The sequence below is a fragment of the Populus trichocarpa genome, chromosome 11 (genome assembly GCF_000002775.5).
Source record: "Populus trichocarpa isolate Nisqually-1 chromosome 11, P.trichocarpa_v4.1, whole genome shotgun sequence".
Classification (NCBI taxonomy): Eukaryota; Viridiplantae; Streptophyta; class Magnoliopsida; order Malpighiales; family Salicaceae; genus Populus; species Populus trichocarpa.
In genome coordinates this window covers 15,219,767-15,239,804 of record NC_037295.2, presented here as the reverse complement: position 1 = coordinate 15,239,804, position 20,038 = coordinate 15,219,767, and the positions used below count along the sequence as shown (strand labels likewise).

The window sequence follows — 20,038 nt, the reverse complement described above, 5'->3', positions numbered from 1 at the left end:
GGAATGTTTAAAAACAATTTGTTGAAAAGGAAAGGGAACTGAAATTTCCACTCCGATTCTTTCTCTGCAATAACAAGTCATTTTCTTTAATCAAATTGAAATTTTACCCACTCATGGTATCTTGTATATCGTAGCCAACAAATGAAGAAGATTTTCTTGTCCTATTCCCACCAACTCACGATGACTCGGTTTCCGATGCAGATGTCTACAATGCACATAACGCATGGCATCCGCTTGTTCTCTGATCCTAGAATTGCAGTCTCCCTCACATGATTTCTTTTCGGACAGCTTTCAAGCAACTTTATTATTCTCGAGCTCCACCCTCGTGGTACTCCCGAAATAATTTTGCAATTACAGCTAAGGTTCTTTATATTTGCCATAGGAAACATAGCTAGAACTGTCTCGAATTATGCGAGGTACCATGGATTAGCACCACCACTACAAAGAAGATGAAGAATGGTGATCGAATTTTCAAAGATTACGAATAGAAGAGAGGTCTGCTGTTTACATTCAAAAGAACCTATGATTGGATCGTGCTCTTTCAGACAGCAATGGCAAATAAACTTGCAAAGGAAAAGTGGGGGAAATATGTCTAAAGACTATAAGCAATTTCATGAATTGCACTACAATCGTTACTACTAAAGAAATTTACAGTCAAGTTTTCGAAAATATGAGACGACTCAATCTGGTGTGCGAATATTAACTCGGATGAGTTGAGTAGCTGTGGACGCTTCTGATATAACAGTGGCATCCACAGAGCAGAGAAGGGTGTCTAAACTTGATCTTCATTTGCCTTCCGAAGCAAGACCTGTATCATCTGCTGTTTCTTGAACAAAGATTTCAGTCGGCTGTAGGCATCCCCTCAATGTGTCATGCCCAAGTTGTGCTCTTTCATTATCTCCAAATCCAAACATTTGGCCCTGGTTAGTAACCACAACAGTGTGGTAGAGGCCTGTGCTGATCTGAGAAACATGACGAGCTCTTAAGCTATCAAGGACTCTAGGTCTCATCACTTTATCAGATACACCCCTATCAGGAAAGCCAAGGCTACCAAATCCCATCCACCCAAAGCCATAAACAGAACCCCCATCAACCAGAACAAATGTTTTCCTTTTTCTTGCACAAACCTATAAAATAAAAAGCATCATCACTGGTTGAGTCTCGGATAAAGTATCATGACAAAAAATATTAAATAAACATGCAAACAGAAGCTTGAGATGCTAACTTAAGCCAACTCAACTGATTGTCATTGATATATGATTTTGCTTGACAGAAATATGATTTTTGTAGCACCAAAAGGTTTTGTATGCCATTTATCATAATAAACTCACACAAAGGAGAGAGGAAGCAGATATATGTTTAGAGAAGAGGAAAGGGGAGGAACTAGAATGAAAGGAGAACGTAAAGGACATAGCAAACAACCAGGAGGAACAGTGCAAGTTGCTAAGGTTATGGAAGTATTCTAGTACTGATCCAAATTCCAAAAGTTAAGAAGGTGTGACGCAATCGGTGGGAGAGAAGTTAAGAAATGATTATTATTTAATCTTTGTTTCTATATATTCAAGTATTTCTTGTAAACCTAATCTATTTAGCAAACCTAAGAAGTCATAATACTATACAAAAATCCTAGTCGTTTTGGAAATTATTTTGTGCAGTTACGAGCTTTATTTAACTTGTTATAAATACCTATGTGGAAAGTTTTTCATAGAATTGAATTATGGAATAAAATTGTGCTACTAAGTTAATTGAAGACTTGGTGCCTAGAGTTTTCTTCCTCCTCTTCTTTATTTTCCTCTGGCTTTTCTTTCTTACTATAAAATCTGCTGCTACGGCTCACCAATTGTTGTTAACAAGTTTATTATAACCCAGAATTCTTCTAAACAAGTCCCTTAAAAACATTAAACTGGTTATTGTAAACACATCCTAGGATTTCAGTTCTACCCCCAGTTACCAAGAACCATAAACTGCCTAGAAAACTGATACATGATATGCATAAGTTCATAGTGGGGATGTGCTCAATTTACTTCAAGGAGGCAAACAGAAAAGGTTGACCAAACCTGCACAGCAAGGTGGCTCTTAAGGCAGTTCACAAGTGCAGGAAGAGTCTTATCAATCTCATCGCCGTGGCCTAACGCTCCACAGTAACCTTTTCCCCAACTATAGACCTACAATCACCAGGACATAGGTTAGAGAGGTTCTTTGACAAGTTCATAATCAGCAAGACTAAGCATTATCAATGAAGCACAGTTCAACTTGGGTGCAGAGACTAACAAATCCACTTGAATCAAGTGCCACTGCATGCTCATCCCCAGCAGACACGTGGACCACATGAATATCCTTTCTTCTAAATGTCTGGATTGCACGTGGCCGGAACTCATCATGTTGCTCTCCATGACCAAGACACAAATTAGAACCAGAACCAAAAGAGTAAACTACACCGTTGTCAGTTACAGCTAAAACGTAACTGGGACCAGCAGCTATTTGAACCACAGAACCAACTCCCTCAAGCAGTTCAATGATTTTGGGTGTTGGTCTGTCTTGTGTGTCACCATGACCAAGTTGCCCATGTGTGTTCGTTCCACAAGTATAAAGCTGGCCTTGTCTTGTGAGGAACACTGTAAAGTTAAGGCCAACAGCAACCTGAAACAATTCCCAGTTTTTTTTTTTAATTTAATTAAAAAATCAAGAGAAGAAACAAAAGCAGCTGGTCAAAGTCAAATGGTCCCAAAACACTAACAATATAGTGTTGAAGAAGCACACAATTGCCTAGCAGGAAGAAAGTACAACCCCCATGCTTAAACTAAATGCTTTTACCCGTATTTTAATCAAGTCTTCAAGAAAATCAAGTAAAACGTGATTCTGCAGAAAAGTCACTGATGCGTAAAAAAATTAAATGAATATCAGAAAATTAACTCAGCATTGGAGACAAGGCACAGTTTGCTATCCAGGCAGCTTGGTATTAACCGCAAGACAATGGTTGGATATAGCAGGAATTGTTATCTTAAAACATATCAACTTAAATAAGAAAAGCATTGTTAAGAAACAAAAGCCCTTGAATGTGTATTGGTCATAAGAGCCTCACCAAAAAGGCTGAGAACAACAATTTTACATGTTACTTTAGATCATCCAACACCAGCTAGAATACATATCTGTTACCTAGGAACCCATTAGAGAAGGTAGGAACACTCTTAAGAAGTGACATCAATAAGAATACAGTATAGTGATATGTATGTTACCTGCTTGCATGGAACTCCCTTCAGTGCCTCAACTAGCCTAGGCCTAAATATGGGGCGATTAGTATCATTGTGGCCGCAGCAAAATGATGAATTATCACCGCATGTGAAAACCTGCATCATTAAATAGCATCATCTGAGGGACATGACAAATTATCAAAACCAAACTCGTGATTATTAAACCATGTGTCAACTGCCACTCGGAATACAGTATGTGTTTGAAAGCTTGTTGATATAGTATGTTTATCATGCATAAAAACTACAGCGACATTAATAAATCACAACCATCATTTGAAAACAGGAGATGCATGCCACATAGTTGAGGCTTCTAGACAACACAGAAGCAATACACGTCCAATGTTACCACAGTCTTATAATGAAATATGCAGCATAATCACCCTTAATATTCCCAGACTGCATGAGCATCAACAGAACCGTTTTTTAGTAGGAAGTCTTGAACTCCCAACTTCTCAGACAAAGGAAATTATGGAATATGAAAATGAGAAATGGCAGTGCTCTAAATTACTTGCACCAACATTTTCTTTAAAGCATCCAATTCTATGAAACAATAGCATTCCTAAAACAATGAAACTGCATTTTTTTTTTACCATTGATGCTGGGTCAAACATCATTCACACATGAAACCACCAAAATTTAAGAGCCTAACCATGTAGCAGCTTGCTCAGTATTATTATTTTACTTTTTATCATCCCCACTGTGGCCCTCTAAAGGTCTACACCAAAGCCTGCTCATTCTAGCAATTAGTTCAGAGCAAAACAAATGACTGATGAAATATGAAGTGTGACCAATAACAAACCTCTCCGGACTGCAAAACAAAAGCAGCATGATTATGGGAGGCTGAGACTTGGATCACATAAGCCAAAGATGGGAATCTAATCCGTGTGAATGCTACACATTGTGTTGTTTCAGCACCATGTCCAAGAACGCCACACAAACTGGAACCACAAGAATATACAGATGAATCTCTGATCAGCAATGTGTGATATCTTCCGGTTGTGACCTGCATCTGTTTATTTAACCCAAAGAGAATAAACATTGATAACTCTTCTAGATGCATCAGCCTAAATATGAAAACGACTAGGATACCAAAAGGAAAAAAAAGATGAAAAGAAATGAGAAAGAAAAAGAAAAGGTAGGCAAGGTTTGGCACAAATCACAAATTTATTACCACATGAACTTGAATGTCCATCCTTTGTGGAAATCAATTATAATTTTCCTAGTGATAAGAAAAGGGACTGTAAATAATTTTCCTAATATTTCCTTTCTAGAACCTTGACACTACTTTGTAACATATGCCAATTGATACTAGGTACCACTCTACATTATTGATGCAATAGCAAACAATAATAGTCATTAGACTCTAGATTCCCTTTCTAATATTGGCTTGTCCTGTCTTAGTTCATAATGAGAATGCCAACAGCGATCTTCCCAGCCGTCATAATTCACAAGGAGAACAACCACGACAACATAGCTGTTAGGACAAAAGCCTAATAACATCATTTACTGCAAAATAAATGTTGAGAACATGTAGAATCTAAAGGATATAACAGAACAATATAATTACTTTTGCACTTGTGGAGTTCTTCAATCTTTTATTTGGAATGTAAGAATATAAGAAAGAACACGTACATTGGATGCTGAGGTCTTGACCATGCCTGACGATTCCTCCACGGCTTGCAAGAACCTCAAAACCCGCTTCCAATTCCCTTCACATCGACCAAACAACCCTTTCTGAGCATTCCACCCCATCCCACTATACACTCTATGAGACACACACAGCTGATACGCTGCAAAGTCCACCAGCGACCTAAACTTTTGAGGGTACAACCCATGACTCCCTCCAAATGTCCTAGAAGTCAACTCTAAACACGCGAGGTCAACCGCACTGAGCCTACCAGTGGTCAGTATCTCAAAAATCAAATGTGATGGCAAATCCTCGATGGAAACCGATCTATTCTTATCGGCCATTTATATCAAGTTCCTCAGTTTTCACACCACACCACCAATCCTTTACCCTCAGAATCCAACACTTGTTCTCCAAAATTGATAACAATCGACCTCAATTCAACAAGACCAAGCTCAAACAGGGCCGATAAATAAGCGAAAATGTATCAAATTTTTAGGCGAAATCTATTGTGATTAAAGCAACATATGAAGAAAACAACATCACAGGGAAGAAAAATAGAGGGGATAGAATACAACAAAGGGGGTCCAAGTGAGATTTTCAAATTATGTTTTCGATACAATGATTGGAAATAAAACATCAGAAGAGAAAATATTCTCACACAAACTCCCAAAAATTTAATCAGAGAAATTCTCCAAAGCCAACAGCTTAACCTGCAAAATTGAGCGCAATTCAACAATAAATTAGATCAAAATTCACTTCTCAAACCCAAAACAGAATGAAATGCAAGATCTTGAGACACAAACTTGATTAAAAAACCATCAACAACAAAAGGGTTTCAGTAAAGCTCTCAACTTCAAGACAACAGTGAATAAAATGTGAGATTTTGAGATGAAAAATAAAAATCAATAAACAGAAAGGGGTTTTGATGACTAGTGATCGCTCACCAAACCGACAAAGAAAGCAATAGAATTTCACTTTTTTAGTGGTGACCGAAATGTAGCCAAATTGAGCACAAAATGAAGAGAGAATTGAGGAAAGGTAGGGTCTTGAAGGTGTCTTTATGGCCACATTTTTCTTAGATGTCAGTCAGTCATGGTATCTCTCTCTCCAGATTTTAGTTTTTGTTTTTTTCATTTTATGGTTTGATTAGTAAGAAGGAGAGATGGTTGCATTGGAGCGAATTTGGGCACAGAAGGAAGAAAAAGTCCTTTCCAGGATTCTACTCGCTGGACTTCACTCAAATTTGCCACCGTTTTGCGGTTGACACGTGGAATTCAGTGGAGTTGCCATGTGCGATAAATGAAGTGGTTTTGGCGTCAGCTTTGCAACCCTGGGAAGACGAAGGATGGAGTGACCAGATTTCGCGCGTAGATGAAGGGTGCGTCTTGCGCACCCATGCAACCGCTGTTTTGTTAAATTTTATTTTTTATTGCTACAAATTAATTTTTTTTTTATATTTTTAAATCAAAACTAATTCTTTTTGTTTCTTTCAATTATATTATAGATACTTTTTAATTTAGTAGTTACAACGATAGCTATAGTTTTGTGAATGTTGCTATTACAATGGTTAAAAATAAAAGTTTGTTTGATTATAAGATGTTGTAGCATAAGTTTTATATAAATAATATAAATAAAAAGCTTGAAAATTCCCGAAAACAAGCTTTTTATTTGTGGAAATTTAATGGTATGTTTGGAAGTATGGTTGCGGTTGCTTTTCAAAGTGTTTTTCGGGCCGAAATGCATTAAAATAATATTTTTTTATTTTTAAAAGATTATTTTTTAGATCAGCGCATCAAAACGATTCAAATATATAAAAAAAATCAAAATTTTTAAAAATATTAGTACAACTGCGTTTCCAAATGCTCACCGAGAATCAACACTAGATTTATCATTAAAAAGGATAAATATGTAATCCATACATTCCATATTAATTGAAATCAAGAAGAGTTATATGTTTATATATAAAATAAGTTTATAATTCATCCCAGCATCAATTTGGCCAGCTAATATTTCTTTAATTCTTCAGATTGGCTGGCCCCTTCGGGCCAATTTTTCTTGAGGAAGGCAAGTAGCTATTTCACTGTATTAAGTTTCCCATTGCTCTGCTTAATTTCTTAGCAATGGCGCCTGCTAAAGTCATCGAAGACTTGACCTGTTCATTCCTTAATGGCTAATCAGAATATAGAAGAAGTCCTTTCTCCTCCCCTGTAAGTAAACACCCTCACAATATTAATTGCCTCTCTCGTCACCGAAAGCACAGCAATAATTATTATGAGCAGCGAAGCCATGGACTTCTCTGAAGATTTTCAAGGTTCCAGGAAATCGACCAATTATTTCATAACTTGGGGGGCAAGTCATCATCTACTAAGCCAGCCAATCCCGAGAGTTCTTTTCTTATAAAAATATTGAGACGTGTTTGGGTGTTTGGTAAAGTAATAAAAATTATTTTTTAAAATAGACAACAATGGCAGTGCTGCGCCAAAACAGACACTAAGCATCAAAAGCCCACAAGCTATTTCTTATACCTTTTCTTTTCTGTCACACGGGCCAGCCTGCATTTAAGGCCGTACTGTCAACGGACCAATATGACCTAGGCCCATTATAGTTTTAGGCATCAACAAGGTTGATTATTTTACAAATGACCCAGGCCCATTATATTTTTCAGATGACCCAGGCCCAAGTTTTTTCTGCTGTTAGTTTTAGCTTGTTTTGTTTTTGGTGTCTGTTCGTGGCACAGTTAGGTTATTAATCAACTTCTTTTTGGATTCAGGTTCGGATATGGAGAGTACCAAACCTGACCCCTGGTACCCTGTATCACACTTGTTTTCCATTTCACTCATGGAACACAATTAAAAGTCTCGTGAGCCTTCATCAACCAGGGACCTGAAAGGGTCTTTAAACACTTGCCCAATTCTCAATAGTGTTGTCTTGCTTGTCTGTATAGATAAAGACAATGGAGGCAGACTTGATGCACCATGATAATCAAGAAGATGGAGCAGAAGAAGAAGACTATGTGCTTCTTGATCTTGATGCTGTTTTTGCCCAAGTTGATATTTCTCCAGATACACCATATGTTCTTTCTGTAAGTTTTAACTAATCCCTTCTACAATTTGCTAAGTTTTTGTTTCTTTTGACACTGAAGATTGTGTGTTTGAGTTCTTTAACATCAACCCACTTCAATTTCTTTGATGCTAAAGAACATTATGTAGTTTACTGGGTTTTGAATTTGCATGAACACTTCCATGCCATTACTTATTGAATTTTAATTATGTAGTTTTTGTTTGCTATTTTAAGCCGATAAACTGTATGTTGGACTGTGGTTTACAATTTCTGAAAAATTTGTACAGATTTTAGGTGCTGCAATTCATGCTTTATTACAATTGTTTTTTAACGAGTAAGGAGCCCTTCTTATTTTGAGTTTACTCGAGCATGCCATAGTTATAATTTTTTATCATTGAATTCGAATTGTACATGCTTTTGCTAGAATAAGCTGAAACAATTGTGTGTTTGTATTTTGATTTGTGACTTGCTAGTGCGGATATTTTTCTTTGTTTTTTTAGCTGTTGCATGTCATGTATTATTAAAATTATGTAATAAACAAGAAGGCCTTTTGATTGTTTGACACCACCCCGTATTGAAATATTGCTTAATGCTGCTGCTTGAAGGATTCAACAAGGAAAAGCCTTCACTAAGCCTTCACTGTTTTTTTAGCTGTTGCATGTCATGTATTATTAAAATTATGTAATAAACAAGAAGGCCTTTTGATTGTTTGACACCACCCCGTATTGAAATATTGCTTAATGCTGCTGCTTGAAGGATTCAACAAGGAAAAGCCTTCACTGTTTTCTGATTTTCTTCAACTTTATTGACTGGGTGCTTTATTTTTAGTTCAAAAGGATGATGATGGCTTCTAATTTTCTTTTTTGGCTCAGAATTTTGTTGACTCGGTATGGCTTTTCCTTGGGATCAATTGCTTTTATTTGTTTTGCCTGCTAATAAAGTTAATAATTTGCTTTTGCTTTTATTTCTAGAGTGTCTAAATTCTTCAAACCATTGATTTTTTTCTTTTCATGTCAGCATTTTTCTTTTAGTTAATCATTTGTTCGAACTCTAGGGTCTCCACACTGCAGAGCCAATATTGATTATAGATGACAAAGTGAAACTGGTGAGTGGATGGCTTGACATATCATTTATTTGTTTTTGTATTCATTTCGAGTTTGAAGGGCTATAACATGGCTTACTTTTTCAATTGACTGACAAATTGATAACAAACATATGTTTGGTTCATTTTTTTTCGCTTTCGCAGATTGGGAAATATGAAGATACAATCGGTACATGCTTTGTTTTCTCAGAAAATGGTGAGCTTATCTCTACTTGTCTTCTTGGGTTTAAGGAACTAGACTAAAAAGAAGTTTTCCTTGCATAAATTAACCACCTAGCTGACTTGAGGGTATAATATTCTAGTTTTGTGCCCCCCCCCCCCCCCCCTCCTATCAATCATACTTTGGTTACCATGATAAATTGATTGATTCTCAATTTTGGTCCTGTTATTGGCTTTTATGGCAAATATCAAGGGAAATTGAATGATTCTACTGCATAACAGAACTATGAATGTCCGCATATGAATCTAGATGTAAGTCTCAAAATATGACTATTATTTAGAAGTTATTGCACTAGACTGGCTAAATTAACTTCCCATTTATGTCAAATATTATAGTGCGTTTTTTTGTGTAAACTTTAACAAATAAAACCTGGATCTAAGAGCTAGGACATGGGATCATCAACTCACCTTTGGCCTTTTGTTTTCAATTAATTGTTTATAGCAATGGTTCACCAAGAGAATTGGATGATTCCAGAGGGGGGATTTGATATTTGTTATTGCAATTCTGTTAACAGAAAAGTGTGTTTGCAGAAGCTGCCCCTTTGGTTCTAGAAGAGACAGGACCATCAGAAGCAAACCTTTTTGCAGGCAGATGTATAGTAGATCCTAACCAAACTCCAACTAAGGAGGTGAAACCAGTTGCACAGCTCCAGAAGATCCTAAAGTTTAGGTTGTTAATGGATGAGGATGTTCAAGATGTCAACATGGAATCAAAGACGTGAAATTTGTGAGTAGAGAAATCCACCTTCAGAATTTCGATGCGAATATTCTTTTCTGTAAATGAAGATGGTTGGCCTAGCTAGTTGATGGTAAATGCTGATTATTTAGTTAGGTAGTTTCAGATAGAATACCTTCTGTTCTGCTGTCAGATTCTCTCAAGTCCCAGTAGTTCCATTTGCCCTACAGCATGTATACTGTTTTCTGAGTCCTAAAAGTCTGCAAGTAGTTTTGTTATAACAAAACGTCTGATTTCAAACACACTAGTTTTGAATTGTGTTCACTTTATGGCAGAAATCAAGTTTTTCTCCAAGGATTTTATACTGCTAGATGCTAGAAAGGTTAGCATTACATTAGTTATGTCAGGGCAATGATATAATGTCATGTTTTGTTAGAAGTAATGAATTCTATAAAATAATGGTCCATTGTGTTTCTTTCTATGCTTGGTTGTGCAATTTCAAAATTGTAATGTAATTGGGGATTATAATTGTAATGAATTATTATATTACAAGCAATATATATAATTTTAATTAAGAGTGACCATTTGGGATTTAATTGAAAAAAAAATTATCATAAGGATTACGGTGTAAATTTTACAAAATACAAGGATCCAAGAATTTTAAATAAAGATCAATTATTAATTAAATAGAAACTAAAATGAAATTTTATCAAACATCCTCTATATTATAAAAAGTTTTACAACCAAATATAATAAATTATCCCACATATTTCATGTATCTTGATAGTGGTGATTAAAGTGATTTTTATTTAGTAATGTATAAAAATAATATTTTTTAATTTTTAAAAATTTTATTTTTAATATTATTTTATCAAAACGATTTAAAAATATAAAAAATAATTTTTTTTAAAGCCTTGCAGGAAGAAAAGTCTCTTGATATGATGCTTTTAGTTCCACAATTTACAAGCATGTGCATGGATACAGTGGCATAAACAAAGAGGCATGAGATTGGCGAGACAATTCTGGGGAATCATCAACTAGAACATATTGTTAGACAAGTTTAAAAAATATGATCACCACCAGGAGCAGAGCTAGAATTATTTGTTTGGGTAGCTAAAAATAATATAATAAGATATAATATTTATTTTAATTTATTATACATGAGTTGTAAAAAAACCCAGCATGATTTAGTTTTATTCAAATAACTTATTACAAACATATAATGACCTTTGTATAAAGTAAAAGGTTTGGAGCAATACCAAATTGAGTCAAAGCAATGAAGTTAATTTTATCTTCATGATATATCCATCACTTTAATGTTGTTGGTCTTTATACCTATCAAATATAAACATACAAAGTATATAAGAAACATTGGCTAAAGCGAAGCATTATTTTATGTTTGATAAACTTTGAAATAAAGTAAAAAATAATAAAGAATGATTCTTACATATTTATTTTAATTATGTTCGTCGTTCTTTCATATAATAGAAATCATCGATTATCATATCAATTGTAAATCTTTCAACAATTTCTTTTACTATATAGACAATCAAATAATTTGCAAGAAAATCATCATCCATCCGATTGCGAAGTCTTGTTTTAACAATCTTCATCGCTGAGAAAACTCGTTCAGTAATTGCTGTCGAAATAGGAAGAGTCAAAATAAATCAAATCAACTTATCAACTAATGGATAAATATTTTTCCTTTTTTTTTCAAAAAAAAATCAATTTTTTTATTTTGTTCATGATTTAACCTAAATTCAAAACATATATCGTGAGAAAAAATTGATAATTTTGGTGGCTCTGCTAAAAACAAAACATAAAAAAAAATCCAAGCATAATCAAAACAAACCAATAAAATATATATAATTAATTAAAAAAAATCACTATCAAGAATTCAAAAAACAAATGTTAAAACTAGCAGATCTGAAAAACAAAAAACAAAAATAATAAAATTATAAAAAAACACCTCATCAAATTCTTAATAAACATCTCAGAATAAAATAAAAATATATTTTAAATTTAAATTATCACTACTCAGTCACCTTGTTTTTGTTAAATCAAAGATAAATTAATCGGTACTCTACTTTAATTTTTTTACAAAAAAAATTTTGTTTTTGTTTGTGATTTGTATCAATCGGCTGCGCAGACATTTATATCAGGGCTGTATCAGGGCTGTAGGGAGAGAAAAGGTAACAAAACACATTGATAATTTTATATTTTTTTCTTTCCACGTAGGCATGTAGGTAACATAAAATCAAGGCAAAGTAAAGAATTCAAAAGTAAAGCAAAGGATAGCAAATATATTTACTGTACACAGGTTCATTTTACTGTACACAGGTTCATCTCATTAACCGTGCTCTTAAAAAATTTAAATTTTTTTATTAAAATTTAATATAATTTATTCGTTTTTCATTGTTTTGATGTACTAATGTCAAAAATAATTTTTAAAAAATAAAAAAAATCATTGGCATGCATTTCAGCACAAAAAATTATTTGAAAAATAACCGCTACCACACTACCAAACACCCTCAAAATAATATTACAGTTCCTCATATTTAATTACCAAATAATAAAAATCAAATGTCTTGCAGGGGCCAGGCCCTGCTTGCCACCCCTTCATTCCACCCCTGATCACCACCATGCTAAAGAGATTAGTGTATGACGCTGAGTTCAAACTTGGATCGCTCCTTTGGTCTTAGCTCTAGCCGTAGGGAAGCGAGCTCCCTCGACCAAAGTCTCTCACTTGCAATAAAGTCTGGATACCAAAAAACTAGAGCAACAACAGAATTTGCTGCAGCAATAAAAATACACATTACCAGTAAAAAATCAAAACATGTTCTGTGTAATTCAACTAGAACCAATTCGAATCACGGTTCAAATCAAGCTTTTGTGTAGAATTAGTTTTATAAACCAAACAATACAGCCCCGAGTTGGGAAATCAAGCCTTTCAAATCATCAACTTTGCAAAAGACAAAAAGAAAAAACTTGGAAGCGGCATGAAGATTCTGAACAGAAAAATACAGAAGCGAGTAAGGTAATTTGGAGCTGAAAGAGATGATGGAAAGATGAACAAGCTAGTGCTCTGGTATTTTGTCCATCAAATATTTCAGAACCGCTTTAGTTCCCCTATCCAAAATTGTTCTCCGGATGCTGCAGCAATAAAAGTACACATAGAAAGTAAGTAACGACAGTGGTTCAAATTCTCACAAAAACGATGAACAAAAGAGAGGGTCTGCTCTTGGTCAGTCAACCATGTTTGATTGTTTCATAACGAAAGAGTTCTCGGTATTGTCATTTAACCATTCATAAGACTTTATGAAAACAGGAAGTCTCTCTTTCTTGACAATCATTGAGTCCATTTTTCTTAAGGTAAGAAGTTATATATAGCCCAAGGTAAAATTCTTCTCGTGCATCTTTGCAAAGAGACTTTCCTTTAGTCCACACTCAAATAGACTTCAACCATTGAAGTACAAGAGTATGAAATGAAATTACTATGTGAAACTGTCCAGAAATCTAATCAATTGGAAATTAAGCCTTAACCAGAGCTATAGCTGGTCGGTTTGCATGAATCCATTTTTACTTTCTGTCATGTAGGGCAACATCCTCTGAAGTTAATAACTTTTTCATACCACAGAAATATTTATGAAATTGCAGAGTCAACAATGGTAAAAAGCATCTCACCTTCTCAATGGATTTCCATCAAGTCTTAAGGCTTGGAGGCTCGGCTCAAGCAAACCCTGATGAAAGAAATCATGTAAACCAACTGAAGGAAACATCTTATCTAATTGGAATGCAGTTAAATCAAGCTTGACAAACTAATTAGGTGACCCACTTTATAGACGCTACAACAAATTTTAGTGGTTTGCTGTGCAAGTTCCAATTTCAATAAGAAGAAACAAAAACAAAGAATAAAAGTTGTGTAATAAGAAAGGCTAAGCTAAGAACCATCCATGTTATTATAATGAAAGCTGCGAATAAATTTAAGCAGCACATATAGAGAGTTCCTACAGTTGTCATAATTTATTTGCTCCAAGCATGCAAATTCAGTACATTAAATTTTGGAGCCATTTATATCAACACAAAGGGGAAAGGACTAGGTATCCTCACCAGCTCCGGAGGAAGTGCTGAAATATTATTGTCAGACAGGTCAAGCTCAGTGAGAGAGGTGAGATTTTTTAACCCCTGCATGTCATATTAGCAAACAATCAAGGACTCAACACCAAGAAAATGCACCATAAGGGAAAGAAGCTGCTTGTTTTCTTTTTTAAGAGAAACAAGATGTATTAAGTAATTCAATTCTATTCAAATTTAAATGTCAATAGTTAAATTAGAAAGACATTGAAGAAAAATCTATAAAAGAAATGATAAGAGTTTAATTTCTCTACTCAATTAGTAATATCCCCAGAGCCCACTTCTTTCCAAATGGAAAATGAAAGACTACCATCACAGTAGCAGGGCCAACATATTTCAATAACCGAAAAAATAAAAAAATAAAAAATTCAAATAGATGGCTGGACCAAGAAAAATGGCGTTCTTGTCCTATATGGATCCTTTTCAAGCTTTGTCTATCAACATTAAAGCTATAAAAACTATGCTGACATTAACAAGTTTCAAGTAAAAAAGAAATCAGCAGGTGCTTTGGTAGGTGAAATTCTTTTTTTCTTAGAAAGCAAATAAACTACCTCTGGAATTGAGTGAAGTGAGTTTTGGCTCAAATTCAGGATTTGCAGTTGCTGTAAGCTCAATATATCTGATGGGATTTCACGTAATTGAACTTGTCTGTCAAAGTAATACAGAAGTTAAGACATATCAAAAAGATATTAGAGAAATATTTAAACAAAAAAACCTAAAAATGCACAGAACATGAATCACATAAATACACACACATTCACACATATGTGTGTGTGGACGCAATCAATGCATGTATTTTTGAATGCATGCATGTATACAAGCTTGTTATAATTTCCAGCCAACTGCTGAGCTGACCTGAGGTAAAGCTCTTTCAAATGAGGCAAGCTAGAAAATGCTGGATGACCGAGCAGTGAAGCTGGATTGCCACTGAGATCCAGAATCTGAAGCATAGGGACTGCTTGAAATCCATCTGATGGAATCTACAGGTCAAGTAAAAATAACCGGATGACAAAGACAAACAACTAAAATAGACAAAATGGAGTTGGAAATCCATCTAATGGAATATTTTGATAGGGCACATGACAATGACTTTGATAGTCAGAAGCACATATTGAAATACAAACAAATGGAGAACTATCAGCATAGAGTTGAGCGCCATCCCCATCACAACCACAAAGTTGCCTATATGCAAATCTTGACCAGCAACATAAAAAGGATAACAACAAGAACCGTGTGTGTAAGAGAGAGTGGGAGACAGAGGGGGGGGGGGTATTAGGTTAACAAAATCATTACAGAATATGGAACAACTAATAACTCCTACAGCTCAGCTGATTCATTTCATGTCTCTGTGAGTGCATCTATGAGAGAGAGGGATGGGGGGGGGGGGTATTAGGTTAACAAAATCATTACAGAATATGGAACAACTAATAACTCCTACAGCTCAGCTGATTCATTTCATGTCTCTGTGAGTGCATCTATGAGAGAGAGGGATGAAGGGAGGTGTTAAGTTAACAAAACCATTACAAAATATGGAACAACTAAATAACTCCTACAACAGCTGAGCTGGTCCATTTCATGTCTCTATTGTATTGTGTTATATTTGGATACAGGACAGAATCATAAACTAGAATCCTTTTACCTGTGTAAGTGCATTGTTGTCCAGCTTCAAACATATAAGATTGGGAAGTGATTTCAAAATTGCACATGGCCAGTCACTAATCTTGTTTCTGGATAAAATCAAACACTGCACATTTAAATAAATTTTAATTTGTATTAGTACCAGTTTCAGGTTATTTAAAATGCCTGCTGATCAATGTTTGACACTCAAGACCAGGCAGCGTCCAGTCAAAGCCAATCATAAATGACTTACACAAGAATCTAAGTAAGAGGTTGACAAATTAATTCTAAAAATAGTGAATGAAAAAGGTAAGCTCCAATGTTGATCCATCCAGAAGAACATCCCTGCACCAATATTTTTTGGTTTGCATACAGTTCACAAGATCAGTCACTGATTAATGATTCAAGGTTCAAGGCTTCAAGCCACCTCAACATATTGGAATCAGATAAAACAATCTCCTGCCCACAATGCATTTGGTATGGTTATACCTCATTAAAAACTTTTTGAAGAATACCAAAAGGAGAAAACAAATTTCAAATTTAATGAAAGAGAGAAGGCCAGCTTCGATGCAGAAGTTGGCTCAATATAAGGTAAGAGAACAGTTGCAAATAGAACATTTTACATGAATGTGTCCAAACTCTTTGAGCAAAAACAGAAATAAGATGAGCCAAAAAAACTTGCCTGAAGGGAAACACACAAGGAGAGTTCAAGTGGCAGCTCTTGAATAGAATTCCTGGATAGATCAACCTTTACAATTTCATTTGATTCCCATACTTCTGATGGGACAGCACTCAAACCCAGCCCTTGTAGAGAGAGTTCCTAAAAGCACAAATATCAAATGAGACAAAAAAAGAAGATAGGCAGTATTAGTTTAGCAAATTGCAAGTACAGGTCCCAGTTGTAAGTTCAAATGGATGCTGAAATTATACACCTAAGTTTAATCAACTACCAGAATCCCCTCTTTGCAGAGAAAGCTGGTAGACAAAAGTGATGAGCTGACAGTATTGTATATGTGCTAATGAAAGGTAATTTCAGTAAAAACAAGCGAACAGATATCCTCAATATTTCAAATAATCTGCAAGATAAGGTTACATGGAAATGATATGATGGTACCTTTGAACTGACAGACAATCTAGCTGTCATGGAAATTAAATCCTTCTTCGCTGGAGTAGTTGCTTTAGAATCTACATGAGAAGCAACGCATTGTTATTCAAAACGATATGTAATTAGAAATCATGGAAATTTGGTATTGAATAAAGAATATGAATTCCAACATCAGCAGAACAAATTAAGCAAGAAAAAGAAGGAATTATCAAGTATGGTGCATGGATGCACAAACCTTCTCCTTCAGAGAGTCTACTTCGAAGATAATTCAATAAAGTGGCCGTGGGTCCAGAAACCAATGAGCTGGTAAATAAGATAAAAAAAAATATCTGATGAGGTCCCATTGATAGAAAAATTGTAACATCTACCAAAAACCAATGCCATGCCTTGCACCTTCGAAGAGTTCGCAATGGATTGCCATTTAGCAGGAGTTTCCTTAGAGTTGTCATCTTCCCTAGGCAACAAAATACAAGATAACCCGTTATTCATCTGTCATTTCAATATTAAATGATCCACAATTTTCAAATTCCTCTGGCTGCCTAAATAGGATAAATCAAAATAAAGAAAATTGAGAAAGAAATATGGGATTAAAGGTTATTGAATTGAGCTGCAGGGAAGAATTGAGCTAAAGGCATCGCATGCAAAGCAAATTAGACAAGAATTAAATCTTTTTACATACTGTGAGCGCTAACCTTACCAAGTTCAGGGGGCAATCCAGTCAAAGAATTATTTGAAAGATCCAGCATTGAAAGCTGTAATTTACATGCCTCCGCAGGAATCTCCTTCAACTGATGAATAAAAAGTAATCAGATTGCAAGTCATACTTTAATGATCCATTACACTGAGTTGGTTAGATGACCATAGAAGAACATCATTCTGCATAACTTTTATTACTTGATTTAATTAACACTGGAAATAGTTGCAGTATTAAATGCACGAGGGACAAATTTCAAGTCTGATGGAATAGAAAGGAACATGCAACCATATGAACTATTCCAGTTGGCTAATGCAGCTAACCTTTTAAAGCTAAATTGTTAATTGGCACAAGTCAATAAAGTATTAAATGAAAGTTTCATGATCCTGATATAACACAATAATTTAAACAGTTTTCCTGTCAAGTGAAGTTGAAGAAAAGTGATGCCTTGTCCCAATAACTAAAAGTAGAGAGTTTTCCTTTAAATAAAAGGTATTCATATCAAAGTTAAATTTAATCAACTAGCTACCTGGTTTGAATGGAGATCCAGTGTCCCTAATCGAGAAAGTGCCCCTATTTCTGCAGGTAAGGTAGACAGCGCGTTGTTCCTGAAAATTGGAGGTTCCAGATGCCAGATGAGTATTAAAGATGTAACATTTGTACTCCCAACACTTGAAAAATTCAAATGTTATTTTAATCAATGGGTGAGATAACAACCCCATATAGAATTCTGCAAGGGAACAACAACCCATTATTGAGGGAGGGATTGTTGAGATTCCTGCAAAACCAAATGCAGAGAACTTATTAAAATGGGCAGAAGAAATATGTTCAAATGAAAAAAAAAAAAAAAAAAAAGGACATTGTGCATAGTAAGTTCTTAGATAATCCACTCACTGTTCTGATGAAGGTCAAGGCGGATGAGTCGTGAAAGGCTTCCAAAGTTATCTGGTATATCACTCAGCAAGTTTTTTGCTACACAGATTGCATGAAGAAAAAAAGAGCATTCAAATTTTCTACAGATGTGAAAACAGGGATTAGGCCGTGAGAAACAAAACAGCTACTGCAGATAATTACATGCATTAAATTCGGTAAGCATGGTCCACGATGCCATCAAATTCCCAGATAACACCTTCAACTTATTTCCCTGGCAAGGACCAAAGATATAATAAACAAATCAGAACTTTTCTATCCTATATTGTTACATAACTGGAGCCCCAAATATATCTAACAAAAGGCTGAAAAACCATCATTGACTTCTGTAAATAATAAATCCTGGTAATACCTCCACATCTACTTTTGTCAGTTTTGAACACCTTGCTAGATCTTCAGGCAAGCTGGTGATAGAGTTGTTTGATGCCTGGAGAAAAAGTATCACACAGCAAATGTCTCATGTGAATCATGGATGACACTGACAAGTGTATTTATGTATTCTGATGTCATGCCATGTCATGCCATGACAAAATGTTGTTCCAAAAGTGAAGGTTCATTAACAGTAGGTATCATGCAAGCCTCTCAAGCTCGAACTTCACAACAATGAAGATTGCAAGAATTCTCATGCTAAAAAAGGAAAACAAATCAGCGCATCTATTCATCAATAAATCATGATTCAGCATTACCTTCAAGTCAGATAAAGCCAAACATCCTCCTAGTGAGCTCGGAAGCTCCCTCAGCTGATTGCTTGAACAATCAAACCTAGGCCAAAAAACATCAAACAATCAAACACACTCACAAACACCGATACACCAATGCAACCAGAAATATGGATAAAACCAAGCCTAATTGTTCATTAATTGGAGAAGGCGCCTACTTGACGAGAGAAGTGGCTGATCCGATTTCGTCAGGTACTTTCTGAATCAAGTTAAAAGAAACATCTAATAACTTAAGCATAGGGAGCCTGTCAAAAATTAAATTCAAAACAAATCACATACACGTAAATTTTAAAAAAAAATCAAAATACGAAATCCTACAAATCAGGAAGAAAAAAATTAATTACTCACTCTCCTATTGCAGCTGGAAGCGCAGAGAGCTTGTTATGGCTAACATTCAACACAGTTAGTTGAGATAAATTCTTAAGGTCTTCCTTTATTGCCTCAATATTATTATGAGCCAAAATCAGCTTTTGTAGCTCCACATTCTGTGTAAACAAATCAATGAAAACCGCTAGTTCAGTTAATTAAATTAAAGAATCTATACACTGAATTATGTTAATCAAAATTAAATGAAAACATTATGATTTAATTATAGAAACATTTACCTCCCACCATTTTTCACCTTCACCAACGGCGTCCAAAATTTTGTAGACCTCATCAGGTACTTCGCTGAGAGAGCGGTTGGAGAGGTTAAGAGAACCGGAGCTTCTTGCAGCTTTCAGAACGCGATCCATGCTTTCTTTGACATGCACTTTTTAGATCTGTACCTTGTTTTTGATTTTTCGAAACAGAAAGAGAGACAGGAAGAGGCTTCTATCTATCCACTCTCAGGTGTTCACTAATACGCCCTGTTTCGCGTTGTGGTTCATTGTTTTTTAATTCTTATTTTTTTATTTTTAAA

General features: G+C 35.1%; 3 protein-coding genes across 7 annotated transcripts; 1 reads left to right on the top strand and 2 right to left on the bottom strand.

The window, feature by feature from the left end:
• Window positions 1-450: 450 nt before the first annotated feature.
• On the bottom strand, window positions 451-6,188 carry LOC7462343 (ultraviolet-B receptor UVR8). 4 transcript variants are annotated; one of them, XM_024581658.2, is made up of 7 exons: window positions 5,685-6,166; window positions 4,884-5,591; window positions 4,051-4,260; window positions 3,237-3,347; window positions 2,272-2,640; window positions 2,058-2,165; window positions 451-1,127 (listed from the first exon to the last, which is right to left on the bottom strand). In XM_024581658.2, the coding sequence occupies exons 2-7, from the start codon at window positions 5,220-5,222 to the stop codon at window positions 786-788; spliced, it is 1,479 nt and encodes a 492-aa protein (XP_024437426.2). In that variant the 5' UTR covers window positions 5,223-5,591; window positions 5,685-6,166; the 3' UTR covers window positions 451-785. The 4 variants fall into 4 exon arrangements, with proteins under 4 accessions (XP_024437426.2, XP_024437427.2, XP_002316910.4 ...); XM_024581659.2 differs by having other exon boundaries at window positions 5,826-6,166; XM_002316874.4 differs by having other exon boundaries at window positions 4,884-6,166.
• A 1,424-nt stretch (window positions 6,189-7,612) lies between these two features.
• Window positions 7,613-10,417, top strand: LOC7460834 (uncharacterized). The gene is made up of 4 exons (XM_002317472.4): window positions 7,613-7,963; window positions 8,996-9,046; window positions 9,188-9,239; window positions 9,794-10,417. Exons 1-4 carry the CDS (start codon window positions 7,835-7,837, stop codon window positions 9,982-9,984), a joined length of 423 nt encoding a protein of 140 aa, XP_002317508.3. The 5' UTR covers window positions 7,613-7,834; the 3' UTR covers window positions 9,985-10,417.
• Window positions 10,418-12,728: 2,311 nt separating this feature from the next.
• LOC7462342 (plant intracellular Ras-group-related LRR protein 6) lies at window positions 12,729-19,989 on the bottom strand. Of its 2 annotated transcripts, none has more exons than XM_024611456.2 (20): window positions 19,743-19,989; window positions 19,486-19,622; window positions 19,296-19,382; window positions 19,105-19,180; window positions 18,771-18,845; window positions 18,563-18,632; window positions 18,383-18,460; window positions 18,206-18,266; window positions 18,018-18,096; window positions 17,487-17,582; window positions 17,188-17,243; window positions 17,030-17,097; window positions 16,804-16,874; window positions 16,372-16,509; window positions 15,712-15,816; window positions 14,928-15,052; window positions 14,624-14,720; window positions 14,049-14,123; window positions 13,623-13,678; window positions 12,729-13,091 (listed from the first exon to the last, which is right to left on the bottom strand). In XM_024611456.2, the coding sequence occupies exons 1-20, from the start codon at window positions 19,869-19,871 to the stop codon at window positions 13,016-13,018; spliced, it is 1,755 nt and encodes a 584-aa protein (XP_024467224.1). In that variant the 5' UTR covers window positions 19,872-19,989; the 3' UTR covers window positions 12,729-13,015. The 2 variants fall into 2 exon arrangements, with proteins under 2 accessions (XP_024467224.1, XP_006377774.1); XM_006377712.3 differs by having other exon boundaries at window positions 17,188-17,248; window positions 17,492-17,582.
• Window positions 19,990-20,038: the final 49 nt, after the last annotated feature.

Coding starts and splice junctions, on each gene's coding strand:
- LOC7462342 (XM_024611456.2), bottom strand. CDS start 19,871: ATGGATCGCGTTCTGAAAGCTGCAAGAAGCTCCGGTTCTCTTAACCTC. Junction 19,181..19,295: donor TCAGCCACTTCTCTCGTCAA/GTAGGCGCCTTC, acceptor TTTTTGGCCTAG/GTTTGATTGTTCAAGCAATC. Junction 15,053..15,711: donor ACAACAATGCACTTACACAG/GTAAAAGGATTC, acceptor CTTGACCTGTAG/ATTCCATCAGATGGATTTCA.
- LOC7460834 (XM_002317472.4), top strand. CDS start 7,835: ATGGAGGCAGACTTGATGCACCATGATAATCAAGAAGATGGAGCAGAA. Junction 7,964..8,995: donor ATACACCATATGTTCTTTCT/GTAAGTTTTAAC, acceptor TTCGAACTCTAG/GGTCTCCACACTGCAGAGCC. Junction 9,240..9,793: donor CTTTGTTTTCTCAGAAAATG/GTGAGCTTATCT, acceptor GTGTGTTTGCAG/AAGCTGCCCCTTTGGTTCTA.
- LOC7462343 (XM_002316874.4), bottom strand. CDS start 5,222: ATGGCCGATAAGAATAGATCGGTTTCCATCGAGGATTTGCCATCACAT. Junction 3,348..4,050: donor TTGTTTTGCAGTCCGGAGAG/GTTTGTTATTGG, acceptor TTAATGATGCAG/GTTTTCACATGCGGTGATAA. Junction 2,641..3,236: donor AGGGAGTTCCATGCAAGCAG/GTAACATACATA, acceptor GAATTGTTTCAG/GTTGCTGTTGGCCTTAACTT.